This window comes from Ptychodera flava, chromosome 20 (assembly GCF_041260155.1).
Source record: "Ptychodera flava strain L36383 chromosome 20, AS_Pfla_20210202, whole genome shotgun sequence".
Taxonomy (NCBI): Eukaryota; Metazoa; Hemichordata; class Enteropneusta; family Ptychoderidae; genus Ptychodera; species Ptychodera flava.
This window is the reverse complement of record NC_091947.1, coordinates 30,495,278-30,522,942: the sequence shown is the minus strand read 5'-3', so window position 1 is coordinate 30,522,942 and position 27,665 is coordinate 30,495,278. Positions and strand designations below refer to the sequence as shown.

Below are 27,665 nucleotides of genomic sequence, written 5' to 3'. Positions count from 1 at the left end.
GCGGCCCCTATGTGGCGTAGATTATTTTACTTACTTTTCCAATTTTTACCAAACAGCCGAACAGCGGCCATCGTGTATCCATGGAGGTACCAAACCTTTAAGCTTATGGTGTATCGAACCATAAGTGACTCTGCCGTAAGCCCGATGCCTGAAAGTTATAAAGTACATTTATTTATATATTTATTTATTTATTTGTTTATTTATTTATTTAGCCGTGTACACATGTGACATTGGCATAGAATGAAAAACAAAACAAAAGTATTAAATGAATTAGACCTAGGCCTACAAGATTGAAAAACTTCGCAAGAAAGAGATGAAATAATGTCTGATTTCTGGATAATGATGATTAAACTGGTATGCAAGGCAACAATTCTGTAAATTGAGCATCACCACTACCATTTAAATTTTGATAACCCCTCCATCCCGTTCTTCAATTTTCTAACCGTCTAAACGGGCATCAGGCTCGCCCTCGTCGAACACTTGTACCTGGATGACCTTGCTCGTTTCTGTGAGATCAATGATTAGCGCCCTCATTCAGTGAGATAACTCTCACAAAGATATTGCTTTTATGCAAGTTAATTTTATAAGTTTGGTTTCATACATATTATTGCAAAATGTGCAAAAAAAGGTAGAAAGGAATTAGAGAGGATTAACACACAGAAGTGACGAAACTATGGTTACAGCTTGATGTCAGTCAATAACCCGAGTAAACAGATAACAAACAAACTACCATAGAGGGAACTCAAAAAATAATGTCATCAACGAGAGCTCAATGTTAGTGTTTCTGATAACCGTGGCAGTGTGCCTTTTAAGCCTCTTTGCTCTTATATTTTCGATAGGGCAAATTCTTTTGAAGACTGTGATTCACACCGAGTCGGAAGTCGTTGTCGTAGGTGAAAGGTCACAAAACGATCCAGTAAACGGAATCAAAACAACTACAAACCAGATTTTGGAACCGTCGGATGTACAGTCTAAGGAAACAAGGACCAGACGACAAAGAGTGAGTGATATTGATTCCTATAAATGCTTCGCCGTCCAATTGCACAGTTATTGAACTGTTTGTATATGTAGACTTGTTAATCTGTGGTAGAGATGCTCCTGATCCTGTAGACTGTGTGTAGTGTAGAAAAATAGCGTGGCTTGCATAGCTGGAACTACCGTATATCGTTCACAACATGTGATTCTGGTCAAACACAAGTTCAAACTTCAAATATCCTAAGGACATCTAAACGGTACACGTTTAAACCGCGAGTTCCGTTCTACAACAACGTAAGTAATGGTTTCTCAATGTAAGCTTCATCTTGGTGCCATATTCATCAATACAGTTACACTGTATGATGAACTTTACTCTGACAGTGCTACACAAACATTACAGATACAGGGGGTCCGGACACTTCACACGAAAACCAGGTTAGCCCAAACTACTTCGTCCCAAAACTATTCAAACCAAAACCACCTCAGAGTTGTCCCAAGTACTGCTTCGTATCAAAACCACTTCACCCAAGTACCAGCTTGTCTCAAAACAACAGTGGATCACAGTAGGGTGAAGTGACACTTGGAACAAAGAGGTTTTGGTATGAGGTTATTTTAGTGTGAGGTGTTTTTGGTATGAAATAGTATGAGACAAGGCGGTGTGGAGTGACTTTAATAATATGGTGCGAAGTGTCAGGCAACCACAAATACACACTTGAAGAAGCCCTAACACGGATAGCTGTGGGTCCATAGCTGTGATGTTTTCAGACGGGATTCCTGCCTTTTACAGGCTGGTTTTGACTTTTACGATTTTAACCCCACCACCACAGCTATGGGATCTTCCATGGACTAACGTCCAAATCCGCTACAAGCACCCTTTGTGCAAGTTTGTTCGATGATATGTCACTACAGTGATGTAGGCGGTGACCTCTCAACTTATAAAAACAAACTGAGTAATTCATCGCCTGATATTGATGACCATCGTTCGTCTTATGGACATTGCCAGTCTCACATAACTGAAATCAAACCTTTACTTTGGAAAAAAGTTCAGTCCTAGGATCTGTGATTGTTCATGGGGCACAGATGCCGGCCATAATCTTTCAGTTTGTGTTTAGAGGTTGAGAGGTCACTGCCTACGTCACTGTAGTGACGTGCTGCAGTGAGCCTCGAACAACAGTTTTACTCTAGCAAAATGGCCGTCTATGAGTAGTCATGTTGAGTAAAGCTAGAAAAAAGGTGATATTTTAGTGAATTTTGAGCAGATTTCTGGTCGTGGTGAGTCCTTATAACCAAGCTGTCGATGAGTGTTAGCAATTTGTAATTTGGATGGAAACTTTTCAAAATATCATCGAACAAGCTTGCGCAAAGGGTGCTTGCGGCAGATTTGGACGTTAGTCTATGCTAGTCAAATTGACCGGCTACTTTCCAGCACTGTTTCATTCCCTAGCCCTGAAATTGTGGTTTTGTAAACAATATTTTGATTTTTTGGTGGTCAGTCAAGCCGGAGATAATATTTATAAAATGCCGATGTGGCTTTATGTAGTCTAGTAATTTATGCGGCGAACTTGTCACTATCATTGTCGTACTGCGATCGGCGAACGTGTAGTACTGGAGGTCAACCTTGCCTTCCCGATCACAGCCCAAATTATTCCTACGTTCACATCGGGTACAGCCGAACATAGGACAAACATACAATTACATCATACCTACAAATAGCCGACCATTTCCAAATGAAGCCGACGTTGAGGTCGCTCAAACAAACATGCCATCGCGGAGAGAAAATTGACGCTTGAGAGCTTTGGTTTTCAGCTAAAGAGTAGGACCTTGTCTGAGGAGTTTGGTAGGTTTTTAATCAAATCTAAAGCGACCAAAAGTCACTGAGTTTCATTTTTCATACTTTTGAAACGCCACCTCTATCCATCCATGGTCGATCACAGTGTCAAAATTCACATCGATCCACATTGCCTTGTGTACGTCGCACAAGAGAAAGTCAACGCTTGAAAAATTTGATTTTCTGCGGAAGAGTAGGACTTTGTGTGATGATTTTGGTAGGTTTCAGATCAAATCTAATTAAACAAAAAACTAATTGGTCTCATTTTTTGTACTTTTGAAACGCTGCATCAATCACAGGGTCAAATTTCACGTTAATGATATGGCTTTATGTGTACTGTGTCCCAATTGACTGCTGGTGCGTTGTACACATTACGATGTAGTACTTGTAGTTTGGCATTCGATGTCGTCAGTTTTGGATTTTATCGAACATGAACACTGAAATTCAGCTCTCTTTTTCAAGTATATGGAACATCACCCAAAATTCAATACTCAGCTTGTGGAGACGCTTTATTGTGAAATTAGTAAAGAGAATTAAAATCACTAAAAATTGTGTTTCTATAACTCATTGAATTGAATAAACTGTTTGTACTGATTTTACTGTATTATCAGTAAGTTTATTAAAATCAGTAAAAAACTGTGTACTGCCAGACTGGTCAGGATTCTAGTAGATCTTCTCATTGTCAGATGTATTTAAAAATGTTTGTTCAAGTCATGAGCTAAATTCTATACAACAGTCTGGTGAAATTTTGCTATTTATCCTTGCCAACTGATGCAGTTATCCTTACATGTATGACAGGCCCGAGTGATATCAAATTAATTGTTCTGACGTTTTATAAAACTTTATCCCATGAAAACATGTTGTAATTGAACATATCAGGGCTTGACAATTTTTTTTTCAGTTCACTTGTCCGTGGGACAAGTGGAATTTCAATTTTACTTGTCCTCACAAAAATTTTACTTGTCCTCCATTTGTATGAATTTTACTGAGTAAAACTTTCCAATGAATAATGAAAACAGCCTGAGCCAATATTCATAGGCAGTATATTTCGTTTTATTGCACTGTGTACACACCAAGTACATGTGCATCAGTGTTCCAAAGCCTCAATGCCAACCATGACAGTTTTCGGGATGCAATATTCCAAGACACAAATCTCACAAACACGTTCTGCTGCTGACGTCAGCACTTCTGTCTGCTACAGTACAGATATAACGTCTGTGTCATGAAGGTCATCCATTTGACCTCTCTTCAGGACAGCCGCAATACTTGTGACGATATCCGTAGCGGCCGATATTGACGCTGATTTTTTGTCAACAGTTCACATTGAAGGTACATATCATACATGGGCTTCCCGTGTTTGGCAAGCATATAAATCCTGTCGTAAACAGATTGGTCAGTTTCTTGTGTCACTGGTCATCATTCAGTTTATGCATTGCGAGTGTGATCGGGGTGTTGGTAAGTGAAACCGTATCGAGCTCACTGGGACCCGCAAAAATTTCCACAATCATTGTCCCCATCACAATCTCATCTGTGATGCGCCAAAGTCCAAATGCGGTTGACTAGACTCTTGAGACCTTATCAGTTCAACGCAAAACATGTGGCATCTGTCAAGAAAAGCATTTTGCTTTGCCAGTGGTTTGGCAATGGTAGGGTATTGGAGACACGACGTACGGGACGTTTTGGAGCCGTCATAGCAAGGCCACTGCGCTTCCCATTTCGGGAGATAACATCTACAGCGTTTTTCCTCATCATAATGCTCATGTTCAGATCTTTTGTCAGAAACATTGTTCGAATCATCACATCGTCATTTCTAAGATGACCCACTCACGCTGACACTTGTGGCGCCGTCTGAAACGTCATCTAAATCATTACAGCATTGTTTCTCCGAGTTGCACGATGCCTTGTTCGCGTTAGTGGAAAAAATCCCGTAAAATACTTATATTTACCGCGATCACTCCACAAACTGTCTGCCAGAAACATTCGTCTACCTCACGAGGCAGCAGAAATTATTTTCAAGTACACCATGGATGATCGTCGACAAACAATATGATTGGTTTTTCCAATTTTTTAACTAATTTGTTGATGCAGAGCAGTCATCATACAGCAAAGAAATGCTACTTACGCCAAATTTTGGACAAATATTTTAATTGACGATGAAACTCTTTCATGTCGATCATTGAAAATTGCATCATTGTGTGAGTCGGCAAGTGAATCTCAGAAGAATGTCATAGTTGTATCTAAAAAAGTCAGTGATTTACCGGGTACGTTTATGTTGTGTCGATCTACTACAACGCAGATCGGGCGACACATGCACAAACTTAGGTTTGTGTTGATGGCGATGTATAAACAACTTGTCTGGCGAGCGACCAGATTTTATTTTTGACTTGCCCGGACGTAAATTTCACTTGTCCCGGGCGTCAGGAATTGTCAAGCCCTGCATATTATTTTATATTTATTCACATGAAAGAGTAGTGTAATGACTTCTGATACATGCTCAAGTAGCCCCAGTCAGTGTAGTTTTGCACAGCAAGCAAAGCAGTTTGTCTGTGACACTGTTGCACAGCAACCCAGTCAATCCAGCAGTCAGAGTCTCACAAAACAAACAGTCCATCAAGTACAAGTCAGTGTAGGATCACACAAGCCAGTCAGTGAGGCACAAGATCACTAATTCACTTCCCGGTAACGAAGATAGTTCGGAAGAATAATAGTGCAGACCTTGAAGTTTTGATATCTGCCTGGATGCTTGTTTAGTTTGAACTTTAACGTCAAGAATTTTTGTAAAGATATTTTTCTGCCTGAATCAAAATGCAGACTGTTGTGAATAATGGCTGAAGCATTTGATGGTAATATGAGGAGTTCTAGGGCTAATAGAAATCATAACAATAAGCCTGAATTTTGTCAAAAACACCACTGAGGGCGCTATTTTCATCTCTATCTCAAAATTTCCGTGGACTTGCCCACACGAAAAATTAATCAGCAGGGCTCGAAAATTCTCGCCGCCCGACGCCAGTGACAAGTGAATTTTGAGTCCGGGCAAGTGAAAACAACATTCTCCCAGCCCAACGGACAAGTGAATTTCAATGAGGCCACTGTACGTATGCACTGCCACTCTCTAGTTCTTTGATGGCCGGCTGATAAAATAGCTCTGTTCTGCTTGGTTACAAAATGGCAAAATATTGACGTCTTTGCATGATCTTATGTTTTTTTCTTCTCATGAAATCATGTCACGATGCCTCCTCAACAGAAAACTACAGCTTACAATAAAATGTTGTAAGGTCTTGAAACAATTTACTCTCTTTCCTACAAAGTTACAATGTATTGAAACACTTTACTCTCCTTTCTACAAAGTTACAAAATCCCTGGTACGTGAACCAAACATTGTTGCTGTTCCATACGGCAATCATGGTCCCTCTCAGTCCCTCATACAAACCATGAATACACTGAGGCCTGGCTTTGCCTCTGTGAGTCCCGCCACAGTCGTTTGGTGGGCTATTCAGCTCTGGGACTATTCAACCCATAGACGAGTGTACAGAAGCGAGAAACACCTCAAGTCTGGAAACAGAATGGCTATAAAAACCACGCCATGTCACATTCCGTGTCCGATTTCACTGTGAAAATTAGCAAGTTCATCTATCATGTAACCGTCGATCGTTCCCTATCATTCTCAAAATTCATACCTGGTACTTAATTTGCTTCAAAAACGCTTGTTTCGTGTGATTTTCGGCCGAATTCGACGGACACATCTCTAAAACATAAGCGTGAGCAACATTCCGGTCACCTCACAGTGGACGTTGGGCACCTCCACTTTACTGACATTAGCGCCGCGTACCCATGAGGGGTGACTGGAAGGTTGTTCATGCCTTATGTTTTGGCGAGGTGTCTTCTGAACTCGGCCGAAAATCACACGAAAATTCATACCTGATACTTCATCTGCTTACAAAATGCTCATTTCGTGTGATTTTCGGCCGAGTTTGAGAGACACCTCGCCAAAACATAACTATTAGTGCAAGATGCGAGGTATAATGATATTCAAATATGCAGATTACACTAATGAGCATTGTTTCGGTATTAAAATTCTATGCTAATGACCCTTAATCAATGCGGAATATTCATGTACCTCGGATCTTGCATTGTATAAAACATAAGCGTGAGCAACATTCCAGTCATCCCTCATGGATAGGCGGCGCCAACATCAGTAAAGTGGGGGTACCCAATATATAGAGGGAGTGAATAAGCCTAACCCTAATCCTAATCCTAACTTAAGCCTAACCCTAACCCTAACCCTAACCCTAACCCTAACTTATGCCTAACCCTAACCCTAACCATGGGAAATACGTATCAACAAACAAACAAACAAATAAATAAATAAACAAACAAATAAACAAATAAACTGCTCTTTATTGACAAATATTAACAAAACAGCTTTTCGCTGTTATTTTATTAAAAATAACAAATAAACAAACACAAACATACACACAAACAAACAAACACAAATAAACAACAAGCCAGTGTACCCTGTGGTTTTGTTATAAATAGGATGAAGGCATGTTTTGCTTTTTGTGTTTTAAACATGATATTAAAAATGCCCAAAACAAGACCACAACATTTTCACACATTATAGCGTTAGATATAAAGTTGACACATTTCAGTGTCGCATCACATCAAAGGGTCACAAGGCAGCAATTAATAGTGAGCTTCTGCAACAAGGATCAGTATTCCACAAGGAATATGAATTAAAGACCTCTTTACAGAAAGAGGTGCTACACAAAGCATCTGGTTCAGCATTCCTTATGAAAGAGTTCATTGCAAACAGAAAGTACCTGGCACTCCAAGAAGTAATTGAGGGTGTAATGGGAGTTGATGAACTTAAGTACTTTCCGCACAGATCTGTAGGATTAATCCAAGATATCTTTCTTGTACTTGGTGATGTTGTAAAGGACACTTCAAAAGGTGTACAATGCTGAATGTTTTAGTCTTACATGAAGTAACAGATATTGCTTTGTGTGAACAGCTGGTCACTTTCATCCGTTACTTTGATATACAGTCTGGTAACGTCAAAACAGATTTCCTGTCTGTCCAAGATGTACTGGAAGGAGGAGATTCTGCTAATGCTGAAAATCTCAGCAAACTACTTTACAACATTTACAGAAGTGTAAGTTGCCAGTACAACAATTGATGGATTTGTCTACAGACGGAGCTGCAGTTATGTTGGGTAAAACAGGTGGTGTGGCAAAAAGGCTTAGGGACTTGAATTCTTTGCTAATCAATATTCAGTGTGTATGCCACCATCTTTCATTGGCCTGTGTTGATACAAATACAGATAGATATCAAGTACATCAAAACTGTTGAAGAGTACTTCAACAGTTTAATAATGGAGATATTTTGAAAATTGTATGGCTCTGTACGTGAAATTTCAAACAAGGCTGAAAGTGTTGAACTTTCAAAACAGGGTAGATCAGCCGTTACAAGACGACTGAAAAAGGCATGTCAAACAAGCTAGTATAGTGATCGATTTTGAGGCTGTAATGCTAGCATTAGACACACTGCAAGAAAAAGACACCACTGCATGTGGTTTGATAAAAAAAATGAAAAACATGAAACTCATGGGAACACTGTACATCTTAAAAGATGTGCTGCCAATCTTGTCTGCATTGTCTAAGAAATTTCAAGCTGACAATGTCAACTTCTCCATGATCAAACCTCAAATTGTACTATTAAACTACGACAAAATTGTTGCAAATGAAAGAGGAAAAAGAGCCATTACATAAACTCCAGGCAGATATTGATGTGTGTAGCAGTCTAAGCTCTGACCTAAAATACACAAAGAATACGTCTACGGAGCTTGAAAGGCTGTTGGAAAAATATGTTGATGCTCTTGTTGAAAATATAGATCACAGATTTTCTGACACCCTTGATGTTGTCAGTGCTTTTGAGGTCTTTGATCCCATGGCTGTTTCAAACCTCACTGATCCTGGGTTTGAATCATGTGGGGAGAACAACATCAAGGTCTTGGGTGAACACTTTTACAAACTTGAAAGTGGTGATGGGAAGTCCCAATTAAAACTACTTGATGAATGGCAACAGATGAAATATCACATTGATGATAAGTTGAAACCATCAATTTTATTTGATGTGAAAACAAATATGTCAATGATGACAAGCACAGAATGGTTTATTCTAGAGTTAGTGAAAAGAAAGAGCACATATGTTCCATTCTTTTCACAACTTGTGTACTTGGCAGAAATTGCACTGGCATTGCCAGTAAGCAATGCATGGCCTGAGAGCTGGAGAGAGGTGCAAGTTGCCTGAAGAATGTTAAAACAAAACTAAGAAATAGACTTTGCAACTAAATGCTTGAAGACATAATGCATGTAATGTCACAATAAATGGACAAGAGACTACAAAGTGTGATCAGGTTGTGAACATGGCTGTAGAAAAGTGGCTAGAGCAAAAAAGAGGTCAAACCCCCCTGTCAATGCATCACAAAAGCAGACAACAGAATCAGTACCAGTAATGTTGAGTGATGCTACATATAATGCTATAACAGATATCTGATTGTTCTATGAAGTGTACTACTATCAATGAATGTGGGGGTTTACACGTGGGAGTTAAGTCCGGAGTAGACACCGGAATAAATATAAACCTGTGTCAGTTGGACGTGTGAACAGACAACACCGAACTAACAAAGAACTAAATTAATTCGGTGTCAGAGGGCTGGTCCAGGTTCGGTGCTCCGTACTAAACAATGGCCTATTTACACGTGTAACCAGAACACCGAACTAAACGCCGAACTATATCCTGTCTTCGGTTCGGTCATTACCACAATGGACGGTGTTCAAGTAAGAAGCTCTCGCGATCGCGGCAACAATTGGTCACAGGAAGAGATCTAGGCTACTAATTTCAATCTGGAGAGACGAAAACGTCATCCGTATGATGAAAGGCACGTCGAGGGATCGGCAAGTGTATGAAGACGTCGCTGCCAAGGCCAGGGAGAAGGGACTCGAGAGGACAGCGGAACAATGCCACAACAAAATCAAACGGTTGCGAGCTCAGTTCAAGTCCGTGTCGGACAACAACCGTCATAGTGGCAGAGCTAGAAAAACGATGCCATTTTACGATGAGTTGTTAGTAAAGGGAAAGCAACTGATATTAAAGGAAAGCAACTCCACACATCGTTCATATTTGGGTTGTTTGCGTTTTGTGTATGATATTGTGTATAATATAAGTGTACATCATGTTTGGCTGTTTTATGTAAAATGTCGCTTAGCCATGGCGGGTACGATATAGTGGGAATAGAAACCGTATGTCGCCTGTATACGGTAGTATGGTTACAGAAAGTATCCGATGAAGTCTGGCGCTTATAAGTGTGTCGCCTATATTTCTGTTCCATCTATATGCGATTATTGGTTGGTTTTGGAACAGTTTTTTTTAGTGTTTCGTCTTTTTCAAGTTCACTCCAGTTTTATGTCAGGGCCTTCTTGATTTTTGTCGTGTCGATGTACAGGCTATACGTTGTTATGAAGACTATTGTATTGTTGGTGGCGTTATTGGTTTCTTTTTGTTGTTCAAGCAGTCTTTTCCTGCTTTTATGATCTGTCTCTCTGATACGTTCTATTTCATTTTTTATATTGTCGATCTTGTAATTTTTCACTAATTTTTTTTCACTAAATTGTGTGACTTTCCACATGTGTAAAATCGGTTTCGTTGTTACGTGTTCTGATGTATGGTAATGTTTCACCTTTGATCAGACCGTTGAATGTTGCTGCCAGATGGCATGAGTTTCTTTGTAAGAACTGGAAAATATCTGTTGGTTTTGTGTGTGTCTTGATGTCGAGAATATTCTCTTTGTTGTACCGACGACCTTTGTAGATAGTCAGGTGTAAATATGTGATTTCTTGAGAGGAGCTTTCAAACGAAAATTTGAAAGTAGGATGCATTTTGTTGATGTTTGATATGAATTCATTGAGTTCGTGTTGTGTTCCGATGAAAATCAGAAAAACATCGTCCCTGAACCTCAGCCAGGTCGGTATTTGTTGTTCGCGTTTCAGTATTATTCTCATTTCTGTCTGGTGAAATGAAGGCCTAATATCTGCTATTTCTGGCGAACAACCCATCGAGATTATTTCCGTATAAGAGCCGTCCCCATATTTGCCGTAGAATTCATCGTTGAATTCAAATGTGTTGTTTATTAAGATTACTTCTAGCAGAGCTATCATGTATTTCGTTGTTGGTTACTTGATTATGTAATTGTTTGATGATCTTTCCTGATTTAATGCTCTGCCAACTGATTCAATTGCCTCATAATGTGGTGTATTCGTGTTCATGGAAATCCAGTGTTACTAGTGTCGCATTGGCCGGAACTTTGATTGTCTCAATTTTCCGTATAAGAGTCTGTATTGTAGGTGTCTCTCTAGGTGTTTCATCTTAACATGAAATAGATAATGACATCAGACGGGGCGAGGCCAACAATATTCTCTCCTAGTAAATTTCTTCGCCGAAGGCGTCTTGATTGGTTGACAGAACACAAAAAGAGCGTAGACAGCAGCTGCATGATGTGTGGGTCCGCCATTGCAAGCAAGCGATTGTTCTCTAGCCCAGATATCGCTGAGGGCGCTTGACCCGAACTAAATTCATACCTTGTATATGACGTGTAAACGTGAGATCGCTTAGATCGCTGATAAGGAATATTTACAGAACGACTAATCAGATTCCCTCAGGTTTAAAAAAATACACGTGTAAACCCACCTAATGAATGTGTTATAAAACATGTTAGCACATTCAGTTCACATCTAGTTTTATATCCTAGGTTGGCAGCTTGAACCCTAACCAACTGCTTGCATCAATTTTGTGTTGGTACTCACAGTCAGTCAAATGTAAGGATGTGTATGTTGAGTATTCACTGTATTATTGATGTGAATATTTATCAATGCTGACTTGCGCCCTTCAGGTGAACAAGACCAATGACTACGATCAGATAGTCACAATGGCAGGAAAGTCTGAAGAGAAGGACTTCAGCAACCCGGTGTACAAGAAGATCTCATTAAAGAATGGAGAAATCAACAGACTAAACAGGACACAGTTATCAGAGAGACTATCAGAGTTGAGCCTTGATAAGGAGTAAGTATAGAAATTGTAATTCATTGTTGATGGGCAGTGACTAGTATAATAGTGTCATAATCAGTCTTGTTTGGACACCTCTGAATAGCAGTACTGTTATCTGTAACATTCAAATTTCTGAACTCAAAAGATTATTTAAATGATAAATCTTCTTGCTGAACAAGTGTCAAGATGAGTTTAACATTTCTATGTATGCACCCAGGAAACTAATGGAGAACATACAAGAAGACTTTGAAATGCTGTACGAGGTGATTTTTTCACTATAAATTATTGTAAGCAGCTGTACCATTCTTTGAAGGGCATGAACAAGCCCTCTGTACTCTGTGAATTCGCTGACGAGTCAAATGATGTATGATTTGTCCTATTAATAATTTCTGTTTGGCAATACAGCGGCAGCAAAGAAGTTCTGAGAAAGAGGCTCAAAGCACACATTAAAAAGGAAATGTTAACACATGCTGGTCTTGAAGGAGATGACAATGACGAGAAAACTGCCGTCAAGTGCCCCTTTGATTATATACTAGTGATAGACTTTGAAGCCACTTGTGAGAGGGAGAATTCAGATGAATATATTCATGAAATCATTGAATTTCCTGCAATATTGCTCAACTCCAGAACTCTTAAAGTGGTAAGTGGTGGACTCCTAGATCAACTTGTAATTCACTGTCAGGCAGTGTGTGCATATGCTGGGCTTTTATGACCCAACCATTCACCTTGGCATTTATGTGCTACCACATGTACACAGAGAAGATCCATCATAACACCAGAAGAATAAATGTTGTGTAAGGAGATTGTAACAACCTGCATATCACAGGACACCTCACATTTTATAAGTACACCAAATTCGAGTTACATCTGTGCTTCAGTATTAGTTGAATATGTGTGTATTTATTTCTATTTGACAATACATGTCTTGATTATTTGGAGAGAATCTAGCTTTGCCTCGCAGCGTGTACAAGTATGTTGCATTATTTAGGGATAGTAAAATTTCCATCACTGCTTGCAAAGTGAAAAGAATTTCAAACAGTTTAGACTTTGATGAATTGACTATTTCAGGAAGATGAATTCCATGCGTTTTGCCAGCCAGTGTTACACCCAACGCTGTCCACATTTTGTACTGAACTGACAGGCATTACACAGGTAAGTGATGAAATAAATCATGGAATGCACATGTCATAGCCAAATTGTCATACACATCACATATAGGTGAAATTTTCTTGGCGTAATTTTTATCATACAATCTGCAGATTCAACACCTGTGCTGCACACCTCTCATATTTTACCTCATAACTTGTAACATATCAGAATTCAAGTTGTAGAATTTAAAGGATACGTTTCAATGTTAACTTCGTACTTGATATCATCACCACTGATATACTGATGAGTTGGTTTTATGAAATTAAGCCTTCGAGTGCCAATTCAACTTTTGTTGCCTTGGTGATATATATCGCCAACAACTTTTTTCAGATGTAGACAATTTTTTTTCAGATTTCCCCAAAATTTTGGTCCAAAATTGTAGCAAATGAAAAGCTTTGGTCATTCGGTCCAAAACTACCACAATTGAATACAGCAAATTCATAAAAATTGGTAAAATGTTACACTGAAATTTTGGTGGGAAAAATTACAGCACTCAAAAAGTTAATCTATCATTGCTCACAACCTTGACTCTTGGAAATTCTCTTTCACTCAACTCCAACTCATGTGAGACTAGATGTTCCCCACAGGTTTAAAGGGACAAAGTCGGCCATTTTTCATGAATTTTGTTTGATATGAGATACTACTTACATTGTTTGACATGTTGAAAGATACTGAATAAATGGCAGATCATGCATACATTCGACCCCAGTTTTATACAAATTAAATGAAACCATCGCAAAAATGAATAAATGGTCATGACCATTAATTCATTTTGGCGATGGTATCATGTATCGTGTCTAAAACCGGGGTCGAATATATGCATGGTCACCCATTCATTCAGTATCTTTCAACATGTCAAACAATATAAGTAGTATCTCGTATCAAACAAAGTTCATGAAAAATGGCCGACTTTGTCCCTTTAAAGAGATTCCATCTTGCCCATTGGTTTGTAGGATTCTACCGGTACTAATCATAACTCCAAGTGTGAAAACATTCCTTAAACTGAAAATGAAATGAATGCTGTAATAGGCAATATTACTGTACACAGACAATTTTTGCAGTTAGATTACAGCTACATGTACAAGTATACATCATGTTGGAAAATATACCCATCACCTGAAACACAGCTACTGTTATCTTTCCAGTTTCTGTACCTACTTTGCTTCTGTACATTTGAATTGCTTACCATCAACTGAGGATGATGATACTTCTTTCTGTAATTATATATCAACTTAATTTCCTGTCTTTGAAATATTATCACTTTTGAATTATTGTCACTCCTCTGTTGCAACCACGCACATTCATATATTTTTTCTCTTATTAGGCACAAGTGGATGCTGCAGACACTTTTCAAGAAGTATTTAAAAAATTTGAAGATTGGCTTTCTGAAAAAAAGCTTGGAGAAAAGTTTACCTTTTCCATTCTAACTGATGGGTAAGCTATATTTGTTTCTGATGCTGTCGATATGATGAAAACATCAAGATATCCATGGCATTTGATGTACATGTCTGTTGAATTTTTTGAGTTTTGGCAGATTTGATACACATCCCTCCCATGTCCCTCAGTACATATACATGGCAGGCAGTGATTTGGTCACAGTTGTAATAAACAACCACAACATGACAGTGTGTCACAAAAATACCATAATTCCTGTTTTTCGAATTGCTAGCTCTCGCGAGATTTAACATTATGTGCAGGCGCACTCTGTGCGTATTTTGGAGCAAACGGTAGGACAATTTTCTTACCACTGATCAGGATTACATGCAGTGGTTGTTAGAGATATGCCAAGAGTTCCAGTGCGCTGTACAGGATTGCAAATGGCATACCCATAAGCTCCGAAATTTGGAAAAGTACCCATGGATGTGTGGGGTGACTTTCCATCCATTTCCCATAGTTCTTTTACCAGTTCCATGATGCAGCACGCGCCAGGATATTCAAAGCATACGTTACGCATAGAACTTTTTAGCCGTAGGGTACACGCAGGGTACGTTACTCATAGAACTATATGGCAGATTACACCCTGACCTATATTTTCGTCGCTGATGGTTAGAAAATACACGGGGCATTATTTGGTATTGCAACTTTGTGTCATTCTTCTATAACAATCCGTTGTACAAAACAAATCAGCATGTTTTCGCTGTTTTGAGCTTATCTACGGTGTTTTATAAAGTCACTGCAATGCATTGTGGGATAACCGGGAAAAGGTCTATTAAAATATCACAGTGAAATCTTCACTGGAAATGGACATATCTCTGTCATCGCAAGCCATCGTGGGTACCTAACAAGTACTCAAGAGTTTGCTCACGTCACTTTGATCTGGACAATCTACCTTCTGTCCGTAACCGGAATCATAGTATTGTTCCCTACAAATTCCCTTACAACAATTGGGGGCATTCGTCGGATCCACCCCATCCAGGAAACCAGTGGCAGCTAAACCGCAGAATCATCAACACTCCTGCACAACAAACTGAGGAAAACTTGCATGTTCCGGTCATACAAGTTGCCCACACTCAAGCTACATCCTTTGAAGTCACGGGTTTGACTGATGCGGGAAGTCGACAGTGTTATCCGTCTGTGTCCATGAAAAGTGAGTTCATCGCTTTTAATATCATGTTTGCCCGAATCGCCTATGATTTTATTTTGGGGGTATTTTGTGTGAGTTTTATGCCCTGTCAATTTTTGTTGTGCATGGCATTGATTACCATTTCACCCAATCGTCTTGCAGCTGTCAAAGAAATGCTATAGTCTGAGTATAGACAGTTTGCGTGAAGGAAAGTTCGAATTATTTTGTTAAACTTGATTGCCTCGTGTTTTATTGCAATTGCACATGATTCATAATGCAAAATTTTATGTATAAATAATATTTTGACAGATGTGGATTGTAAGCTCTACTTCGCATTTGCGCGTCGCATGCCCCATTGGTTTTAGCGTCCGCGTCCACTCATACTGTACGCTCAGTAGCCTTGTGGAATGTTTGTTCTGGGTGTATGCATCTTTCAGTCGTACCACTCTGTATTCACGTTGAAAGTTTCTGTATTCACAATATACAACAGTTCTACTTCTTCTCTTGTTATTAATTTTACTGCTTTTCTTTTGTTGATAGGTGCAGTATTGACCCACCGAGTAATGATCATTTACATTGCAAAATTGATCATGATGTGAATTAAGTCTCAAGTGTGAGCATTGCAACTCAAACAGACATAACAGGTATCACCAACCTCATTATAACGTACAAATAAGTAAAGTCAATAGCTGTAATAATATTTTTTCTTTTCACTTCTTATCACAAAAATATTATTTTAATTGGGATTATTAAGTCTCATAACTTCTTTTTGGTTTCTTTGTCAAGCGTTGGGCTGGTTATACATATACCATAAAGTTGCGGCTGACTCGCAGTGTGTTTGCAAGGTTATATCTGATTGGTCGATCGTCACTATTCACAGCAACTTAGGGAGTTTATTTGTATTATTTCATTATTATAATAACGGTACGATTCTGCCAACCAATTGATAACAGCTTCGAAATTGCTGCGAGTCGCCCCTAAAGTTGTAGTCAAATGTGTTGTGAGTATCATGAGTGCCTCTGAAATGTCATGAATGGAAATGATCAACCTCTCATGACAAGTTTCGTGTATTTGGACAGGATGTTTATATGCTAAATATAATTCTGGTAGTTAAGTGTTTTTGCAGGGGTTAGGGAGGATAGGTAAATAGTGTGACAACCCCAATAGCATTTGAGTTGTCCTCTAATATCAAAGCAATTGTATTTATATTTTCAGGGGGACCCCCTCCCTCTAAAGTTTCCCAGGGTACCAACCTTAACCAAACGCTGCATTTGAATTGAAGCATATACAAATTCCAGAAATATGGTTTCATTGATAGTGCTTTAAATAGTATTTTTGTTTTGTTTCTAGTGTGATTTTGATAATCTCTTTGTCAACATAATGTGACATCTCACATATAATAACATATTTGAAATTAATACTGTGTTCCCACTAGCCAAACCAACGCCGCCGGTAACTAACGGTTTTTATTGGTAAACACCTGTGGATTAACCCTTAATCTCTACTTATGTCCATACACGGAATTTCCTCCGGTGTTTTGAGGAAAACACCGGTGTTTTGCGCCCTCTACGTTCAATATATGTCTATAGTACAGGTTGGATATAAACAACAATGGCGGATGTCCAGACGCAACTGTAGCGGCGTGTCTCCTGTATTTTCACCTTCATATGCGATCCAGACGGATTCAACAGTTCAATCGTCGCCTCAGGAATGCATAAATGGACTCACAACGAGACCCAAACATTGATATTCTTGGCCTCGCTACTCGATGAGCAAGATCACTAAAACCCATTAAAATAATTTTTCACAAACCAAACAAAGGAAAGAATCTACACTGCGACTGATGAGAAACCACACTCGGGTTTCGAAACGCTAGCGTCAAAGGGCCACTCTATCAACTTTGTAACACCATAGGTCCGGCTGCGTCTCGCCATAAGCTTTCCCCACACAAACAAAAGATTACCGTACACACTAATCCAAACTTCCCTACAAATATCCGAGGCGAAACAAACATTTTTTATTAACACAAACAATCGGATAAGAATGTAGGAGCACATTTTTGAAACGAACCAAACACAAACTCGACACAAAAACATTTTGGATAGTTAGGTGGGCAGCCTCTTTCACACTTTATACATGGGAGCGAGAGATCTGTTGTCTTCCATGGTTCGTGTCGAGTCCAGCTATGCGTACTGTGCACTCGAGCTGATAGGTCAGAGGTAATGGGTGGACTTGATTGGGACGCCCGGTTCATCTGACCGGAGTATGACCGGGTTTTTCCGTCACGTGGTCGGGTTCATCCGGCGGATTCTCCAATCAAGTGGCCGCCATATTGTATTCGTCGTCTGCCCCGACCAAAATCGATCGGGCTATTCGGGGATCCCCGAATAGATGCGCGCGCAGAATCCCCGACCCAATCAAGTACGAACTTACTTGCACCGGTCTGCATAGGTCGTCCCAATCAAGTCCACCCAATGTTTTGGACAAAGTCGTCGCGAGAGGGCGTTTACACCGTCGTTAACCGTTCTGACACACAATTTGCGTCGGCGCGCCGTTGCAGGTCTGACGAAATTCGACGCCGTAGATCGACGCCGTCGCAGCACCGTCGTTAACTGTTCTCACACGTTGGTTTTCGTCGTTGTTTACCATAACAACGGCGTTCACAACGTTGTTAAATGCTGTGTCAGAACGGCCCTTAAGATGGCAAATTAAAACCCTTCCTTATTATTAATTTATAATTAGGGTCACATATACCGTAATGTCAAATCCAAGAAGAAAATTTGCTTCTACAATGGAGGATTCGTTAGTTGAAGAATAATCTCACTGATAAAGAGACATTGCGACGAGACCTGATGGTAGACAGCGTTCTCAAAGATGATAAAAGCTGTATGAAATATATAGGTAGGCTATTTTTCTCATAAAATCATGCTTGCACAATAAAAAAAACACATGTTGATCAGCTATACTTTAATAGGTACCTAAAAGTACACAAATGAAACAACCCTTTGTTGTCATTTTCTCAAGACACACCTTCAGGAGGCACCTTGGTCAGTTTCTGATGTTAAGTCTTGTCTTAATTTAAATTTGCAACAATAACAATGCTGATTTTATACATGGGATGCATTATGAAATGAAAAATTGAGGATTTCATCGTGCGTGGGGAAGTTATACTGAATAAACATACTGAACAATAAGTCCAACGTCACAGCACGTGGAGTTTGAACTATGATGTTTTCAATGTGTGTTCTGAACCAATATGACACACCTTATTGCAAATTGTAATTGTTCATATGTAAAGATAATTAACTGAAATAATTTCAATAAAAATCTCCAATTGACGCAAAGTTATTTTGGTAGAAGTATTGGTAAGAGCTAGGACACACTTCACATTACTCCTCTATGCAGTTAAAATTTATGATTTATACCTTCCATCAACATATCCTCTTTGTAATTAAATTGTATCATATATAAATTCAATCTCAACATGTTATCAGTTAAAATTACCTAGGTGTCTGACGAAAAGTTTGACTTGAGAACCCTGTGTTTTTACTGATTCAGGATCAGAATTTCCATTGTAAGCTAACCAGACAGTGTATGATCCATTGTATGGCAAGTGTAATGGTTGAAAGTGACCAGTCATGCATCTTGTCTTAACATAATTTTCAAGACTTTACAGCACTTTGTATTTATCAACAGGTATGAAATCAAGGAGCCAGCTAACTGATGTTTTTGATACTGTATCAGCAGCAACAGCTGGTGGTAAAAATATTGGATACTGGTGTGGCAAACGTAGTCTCAGGTAATCTTGTAAGCCTCTGGGTTTTTTCAAGTCATGTGTGAGAAAAACAATGGTAACAAAAGCAATGATGAGAGCCATTTGTAGAAAAATTATTTTACATTCTCTGTGAATAATTCCATATTCTGCATCAAAGCTCCATCAGCTGTAATATAGTCAGGTCAAGGGTCAACATATTCTATTTATGTCATGGTTTTGAAAAAGAAACTGTCTCTGATATCCAGAGCAAATATAAATACTCCAAAATATAGTAATTTCTTACTTTCTTTTCAATTTTCAGCGAAATGAATGACGGAAGACAGCATCGTAATCAGCGATCCAATTCAAAACCTGGAAAGAAGAGGAAACTCAGTCCTTTTCAGGAGTTTTTGATAACACTTATGAGGCTTCAACAGGGATTGTCATTGTTTATTTTAGCTGATATGTTTGGAAGGTCAGCTACTTGGGTGTCCCAGGTTTTCATCACCTGGATCACTGTAATGAGTGCTGCCATGTCCCCTCTCTTAAAGTGGCCATCTAAGAGACAAGTGTTAAAACACATGCCCCATAGTTTTAAGCTGAAGTATAGGGCCACTAGAGTTATCATCGATTGTACAGAGTTTTACATTCAAAAGCCATCAATGCCCAAAGCACAGTACATAACATACTCTACTTACAAATCATGAAATACATGTAAGGCTCTTATAGGTATAACACCAGATGGATACATCAGTTTTGTCTCAGAGTTGGAGGGGGGGGGGGGGGGGGGGGGGAATGCTTCTGATCGATATATTACCAAGGAATGTGGTATTATTGATTTACTTGAAAGGGTTGACCTGGTCATGGCAGATAGAGGGTTTTTGATCAGAGACTTATGTTTAACCCCTTTTCCTGCCAGACAGTATCACTTCCCCATCAAGCCAAGTCAGTAAAAAGCGGTATTGAGCCAAAACATGATGTATTTTCACCCACTTGGCTCGGTCTGTTATAGCATCTTTAGTCCATAAAAATAATTTTACAGTATTTATGCTTCCAACAGCCTTCAAATGTTCAATATTACGTTAAAGTACACCATATGGAATATGTTGTGTTTCATTAATTCTAACCATCTTGACCTTGTGGTGAAATATGGACTTGGCAGGAAAAGGGCGAAAGAGACATGCTGATCTTGCAATTCCACCTTTCACACACTAGTGTTCCTGGGGTAAGGGGAAACATTTGAGTTTGAAAGAAATTGTTCACACATGAAATATAGCTCATTTGAGAATTCATGTTGAGAGAGTGATCGAAAGGATAAAATATTTTTCGCTTTTATCCTACACTATACCGTTGTCTCTAAAACCTGTTCCCAATCAGATGTTGATAGTTTCAGCTGCACTGCGTAATCTTAATGAACCACTTGTAAAGAGGTAATATGATTCTGAAATGTGTCACAGAATGTGTCTTGTAAGTTTTGCAGTAATTATATGTTGCCCCTTTTGAGTGCTCCTATCTCTAATTCTTGTCCTGATGAACAGGCTGTCCTTATGAAAACATACAATGTTGGTCACAGTTTTTGAAGAGTATATTGGAAGAATGTTTCTCTTTGATGTATTTTACCAGAATTTCTCTCACCAAGTTTACTTCTGTGGCTCTATATTCAATTTGTCATCTGTGACGACACAAATTGGAGTGAATCATGGGATAACTCTGACACTCTTGAGCGAGGACTTTGTAAACAGTAGCAATCAGCAAATTGACATTGTGTGTGTGTGTTTATGTATGTAGGTGTTTACGCAGTGTGTATATATTTATGCTACTTCATTTATGAGTGCATGGTTTATGTACATGTGAATTTGTAAGCAATTATGTATATATCTATGTATGTTTATGAATGTAGATTTTTGTATGTATGAATGCACTGTATAGATGTATGGATTGGTATACGTTTGTATGTATGTATGCTTGTATGTATGTTAGTGTGCATGTATGTGTGTATGCATGTATGTTCATTTGTTAATTTAGATATTTGTATGTACGATTGTAAAGATGGATGTATGGATATCATGTATGTATGTGTGTATGTCAGTGTTTATGTATGTATGTATGTGATATATATATATATATATATATATATATATATATATATATATATATATATATATATATATATATATATATATATATATATATATATATATATATATATATATATATATATATATATACAGTGAAACCTGTCAATTGCAGACATCATTGGGAATGACTTTACTGTCCGTTGTTTGGAGGTGTCCGTAATTGTGAAACTCATTAATATTCATGAATGGACACTTACAGTACACACGTCTGTTTTCTTGCAGTATCACGTTTACAAACACGGCCACTCGTAATGCATGTACGACCAAACATACCACACACAGCACACAAAATACGAAGAACAAATAAAGTTGCGTTTTACTTCAAAAGTAATTATTTACCAATAAAGACAGATAACACTCACAAAGATATTAAATACAGTACAATGAAAATGAAACAAGTTTTTATTGAAAGGAAAGTTCATCGTATTGTTGACGTACCACGAAGCAGTGTTAGGGGGAAAAAAACTCATGTTGAAATTGCACAGACCAATCCAGTGACAGGCATCGAGGACGTTGTCGGTTCTTGCAATTTCATTCGCAGACAGCGATCATCTTCTGCTTTTGACAAAACGGCGCGAAGAAGTCTCTTTCGGTAGGTTTTCTTCATGGCTGCAATGATACCCTGGTCGAGCGGTTGTAGTTTTGACGTTGTTTTCGGAGGGAAAAAATCAGCTTCGTATTTGTGAGACGGACGGCATTTGGAGGATGGGTAGGAGCATTGTCGATAAACATCAGGACTTTGCGTTTCTGTTGCTGCATCTTCTGTCTGTGAAAAGTTCTGTGGTCACAGGCTGTGACAAACTGGACAAACTGTAATCTTTGATCTTCCGATATATAAAAAACGTGATAGTGTCCGCAACAAAGTGATAAGTATCTGTCCGTAATTGTCAGGTTCATAACAATAGGAAACACACGCTTTGTATCAAACAGCTGTCCGCTGTCCATAATTCAAAGGTGTCCGCTTTTGTCAGGTTGCCGACCCATTGTTTGTAATAACAGCCGTTCGGGAATAAACACAGTGTCCATAAATGAGAGGTGTCCGCATTTGTCAGGTGTCTGTAAGGATAGGTTTCACTGTATATATAAGTACAAAGTAAAGATATCTGTTACTTCTGTCTATGATTGCAGGATGCATGAAACTTAAGTAGCAGATATCATTACTTTGTACTTGAATTGATTTTGTGTTTTATATATATATATATATATATATATATATATATATATATATATATATATATATATATATATATATATATATATGTAATATTTTAATATGTATGCAGTGTGTATATATATATATATATATATATATATATTATATATATATATATATATATATATATATATATATATATATATATATATATGTTAGTGTGTATGCAGTATGTGTATATATGTATGCTCCATTTATGAGTGCATGTTTATGTACATCTGACTTTGTAAGCATGTATGTATGTATGTATATTTATGGATATAGATGTTTATATGTATGTATGTATGTATGTATCTATAGATGGATGGATGGATATATAGATGTATAAATATATGTATATATGTAGTATGTTTATGTGTATGTGTGTGTGTATGTATGTATGTATGTGTGTTTATTTATTAATTAGATGTTTGGATGTATGAATGTATAGATGGATTGATGGATGGATATACGGTATGTATATATGCACGTTTGCTTGTATGTATGTATGTATGTATGTATGTATGTATGTATGTATGTATGTATGTATGTATGACGTTATGTTAGTGTTTATGTATGTATTATGTATGAATGTATTATGTATGAATGTATAAATGGATGTATGTGTATATAGAGTATGTGCACTTTGTGAATGAATATATGACGTATATATGCTGTCATTTATGAGTGCATTTATTTATTTAAATCGGAATTTGTATAACATCATGGATGTGTGTATTTACTGTACGCATGTGTATATATTATTCTTATGTGTGTGTGTTTGTGTGTAAATTTGATTCACTAACATGCTAATAAGTCATTATGGAAATGTTTTCCTATACTATAACATCATAAGATGATGATATTCATAAAATTATGAAGCTCACCTTTTTCTAGATCATCAGGCAAGTCAATCATGGGTTTGTATTTGTCGATTGTTGGTTTAACAAGTGGAGAAGACCTCTTTGTCTGTATGTCAATTTCATCAAGGAGTTGTGGGGTTACTGCCTTTTCAGGGTGCTTCCATGAGCAAGCTACATCAGTGCCGACTGCAGTGTATCGATCCTGGTGTCTGTCAGTAAATGACCATAATCCAAACAACAAAGCTGCTAAATGCTTACACGCCTGATCACTCCTACACAAAGAAATCTAATTTACTTCATTATAGATATTTTATGGTAGCGACAAACACAAGTAGACAAGTAATTAATAATGAAAGTTATATTGATATATACATATGATACCAATTGGATACACTGTAGACTACTGTGTCAATTATAATTCACATATGTTCAGTGATTGGTTCATAACAACTAATTGAAGCTATATTGATATCAACAAAAAAATTACATTTGTGTATGGGCTTGGAATGGAAGGTTTTATAAAAACGAGCTGGCTTCTCTTAATTGTTTTTTCTCTCTCAGGAATTCAAAATTCGTATACTGTATACAAGGCAAAGAATGTCATGGTGGTGATATAATTAGTGTAAATAATTTGCATTGTTCTAGAATCAGAAAATTGAGTTTGACTTACGCAGGGCACTCACAAGATGATGATATGATGTTATTTTCATCCAATATTAACCAGATCTTACAAATTGCATGTTGCTCTGTTTCTCTGACACATACTCCTCTGACATACATGTACAAGAAATTGTTGTCATGTTTGTACAGCTGTACCAAGAATTAGGCGAAAGTTTTCAAAATGTCAGGTAGTAATAAGTATGACTGCTTCTGAAATTAACAGACAATAACAAGAAAAGAAAAAACTACTTTGTTAACATGACCATCATCATGGAGCCTTCAACCATCTGACAATTTATAATTATTAATCATTGATTTTGACCATCCATTACTGAGTAAGTACACAATCACATGTGGAAGTTCAACATCTGGTAAACTCTTCAGGTAATCTTCCCACTGCCTTACACATTTGGGGTAGATCAGCAATCTGCCATCAGTTGTGGTCCTTTTCATTTGAAAACAAAAAATAGCATATTATCATGTTTAGTGTCAGGCATACCTTTACACAAAATATATTTTACAAGTTCTGGGGATTTAATTGGTAAACTCAAATATTAAAAAAGGGATCATACCTGTGCCTCGATTTATTGATTCCATAGTAATGGATGAATGTTGAGTAACTTCCTTAATTTTTCCTAGAGATTTGGAATCATATAGTACTGGTATGGTTGATAAATAAGAACATGTAAAAGCCTCATTTAACTGGATCATGATTCCCCTGCCGTTATTAGAAATAAAAATCATTCCCTTTGATATTTAATACCAGTATAAACATTTTAATTTCTAGTCACGCAGCACCTATCATTGACCCACTTGATTAGCATAATTCAACTTTCTATCCAATCAAACACCTTTACCACAAAGTGAACTTTCACCAAGTAGAAAGAAAAGACTGAGTGTGGATGCATTATTTCCATGGTCGAAGTTGGGCTTAAATTGTACTATCTGTGATTACAAATATCTGAGTTTGTTCATGGATCATCACCGCTGCGTCAAATTACAATAATGCAAGACAAAACCAATCATTGGCCGCCCCACATTATGTACAAAGCACGGTATCGTCGATGCGCACCCCACCGCGCCAAGCTGTTCCCCGTCAACCTAATTGCTATAAGCGGCCATATCCACATGTCGTCCAACGTTTATGAGGCCCGGGTGGTCTGCAACATGACGTGTTGCTAATTGTGTAACCATGCGATGCCATTCTAAACGTGGCGTAAAATTTGATTGTCAGCCTGTAGAACAGTCCAGAAAAACAGTAGACAATTAAAGAACGCCATGTTCAGACCCTGTGTACTGAACGGCCTTGAACAGCCAAACAAGCTACATTTACGGCAGCAAAATCAGGCCGGCCTAAATCACATACGCCATCAACAACCCAAGTTTTCAAAGCTAGGCGACGTGTCATTCATATATATTGTTATACGCAACTTTGTGTCAGCTTCAGGAAGAATCTTTTCCTGTATACTTACAAATTGAATAACACTTAATTCAGTGGTGCTTCACCAAAGTTCTGCACATGTTTGGAAGACGCGTACACGAAAAACTGAATGAAATGCCATGGTATCATCGAACTGAGTTAGACGCTCAACGACGCGAATTTGAAGAAACACTGCTGGGAATACGCAAGAAACTGAATGTGTCTACCCCGTCCAAACAACATGTCATACAATGTCATCAATAATTTAGTTTCCACACTCATATAAAATCTTAAATTTCGAATTTTGTGAAAAAATATCATTTCGGACGGCACTTTACCACAGTAGACATTTTACAATCAAATTTCAATACAATGAATTGACCTTTACAAACCTTCTCCTTTTCAGATCACTCTCCTGGCAAAGTCATCTCTTTCTATGGTATCTTCCTCTCCTCTGCTGTCTTACATAACTCTTCTGACTTGTGTTTTCTATAATTGTTCGTGTTCACTCCCCGATCTCTCAAATACTTCTTCAATTCACGGACTGTTTTCTTCCGGGTTGTTGAAGCCATTGTTTGAAGCGTTACACAATCTGTTGTCCTACCTTCTTCTATTACTAGGGAAAATACGCATGCACGCATATGAAATCTCGCGAGAGTTCTTATTTCGGAAATCAGGAATTCTACCAATGACAGTATCCATCTCACAGTATACTTGCCAGCTTCACTCACAAATATCATTGTATTATTAGTGTACAATGAAATTATTCCTGAATGTATGTCAAGTTTTTAAATTCTAGGGATCCAGATAAACATAATGAACAATAGAAGCTGTGAAGGTTGACAGTTACTAGTATACCAAACATAGTAACAATTCTGATTTTCTTTCTTTGTCTAGACCTTGGGACATGTGTGTTTTCTTAACGTCCAGTGTGCTCTCAGCGAGATCCCATTCCCTGACTATGCCAGGAAATACATCAACATACGCAATATGTACAGTAATTTCTACCACACCAGAAGACTCAAACTGTGCCGGATGCTGGAAGTGTTAGGGATGACCTTCCAGGGCCGTGAACACAGTGGATTGGCTGATGCCAGGAACATCACCAGGATACTGGTGAGATTGCTCCAGGATGGCTGCTATTTGAGGACAAATGCAACTTTTGACCCTTCCAGAAACTCTGTCAAGGAAAGAAAACATTTCAAGGAAAATATTGACAGGAAAACAAAGACTTCAAAGTCTTCAAAGTCCAAGAATCAGGAAGTTATCAGTAGCACAATGTAGAAAGTTGAAATAAATGATCCTGTGGATTACTGCTGACTACCGCCCTCTCGTGGTCAAGAACCCATACCACTTGTTTAGAATTGCTAGGCGTGTGGGAGAATTGGTAGTTGACACAATGATCTGTCTCCTAAAATCATTGAAAGAAAGCTAAACATGAAAACCTGGCATGAACCCAAAACTAATCACATTCTGTCAACTTTTGTTAGTTTCTTTTGATCATTGTACTTACTGAGAGGTTCTGTCATGCTGCTGTTTTTCCCCACCATAGTAGTGTAGAGTTAGAATTCGGTATGACTTGTTTGACTTTTACAAAAACATCAAGCCATCTTTTGTTATAACTCATCTTACATACAAAAATGATAGTATGACAATGATTACGGATTTGGATACCAGACTTAAAATGCAACTGTAAGAAATCAAGGCCTTTGCTGTCTAGTCTCAGTGTTGTGGCCCTCAATGCTGTATTGAAGGCATTGTAATTTTTATTGTCTATCTACAGATGTTTTTTTTGCTGTGTTGACATTGATAATAAAATCAAATTGATATTGAAACTGGCAGTATTATATTCCAACAACCATGGAATCTGATATGAAATATGAGGTGTCCCACGGTCAGATTTTGTGAATGTGTACAATATCATGTGCCAATTTAGTTTTATCTGTATTTTATATTATTTTTTATTCCTAAAATGTGGATTTCTCATAAATCAGCTTGTACATATCAACCATGTATGCAAA

At 38.0% G+C, this 27,665-nt stretch overlaps 1 protein-coding gene across 1 annotated transcript; it reads left to right on the top strand.

The window, feature by feature from the left end:
• Positions 1-741: 741 nt before the first annotated feature.
• On the top strand, positions 742-27,665 carry LOC139120601 (3'-5' exoribonuclease 1-like). The gene is given in 7 exon segments (XM_070685109.1): positions 742-1,000; positions 11,751-11,920; positions 12,311-12,545; positions 12,974-13,057; positions 14,379-14,488; positions 26,542-26,549; positions 26,552-27,665. Coding segments are annotated over 7 exon segments (1,212 nt in total). The 5' UTR covers positions 742-772; the 3' UTR covers positions 26,929-27,665.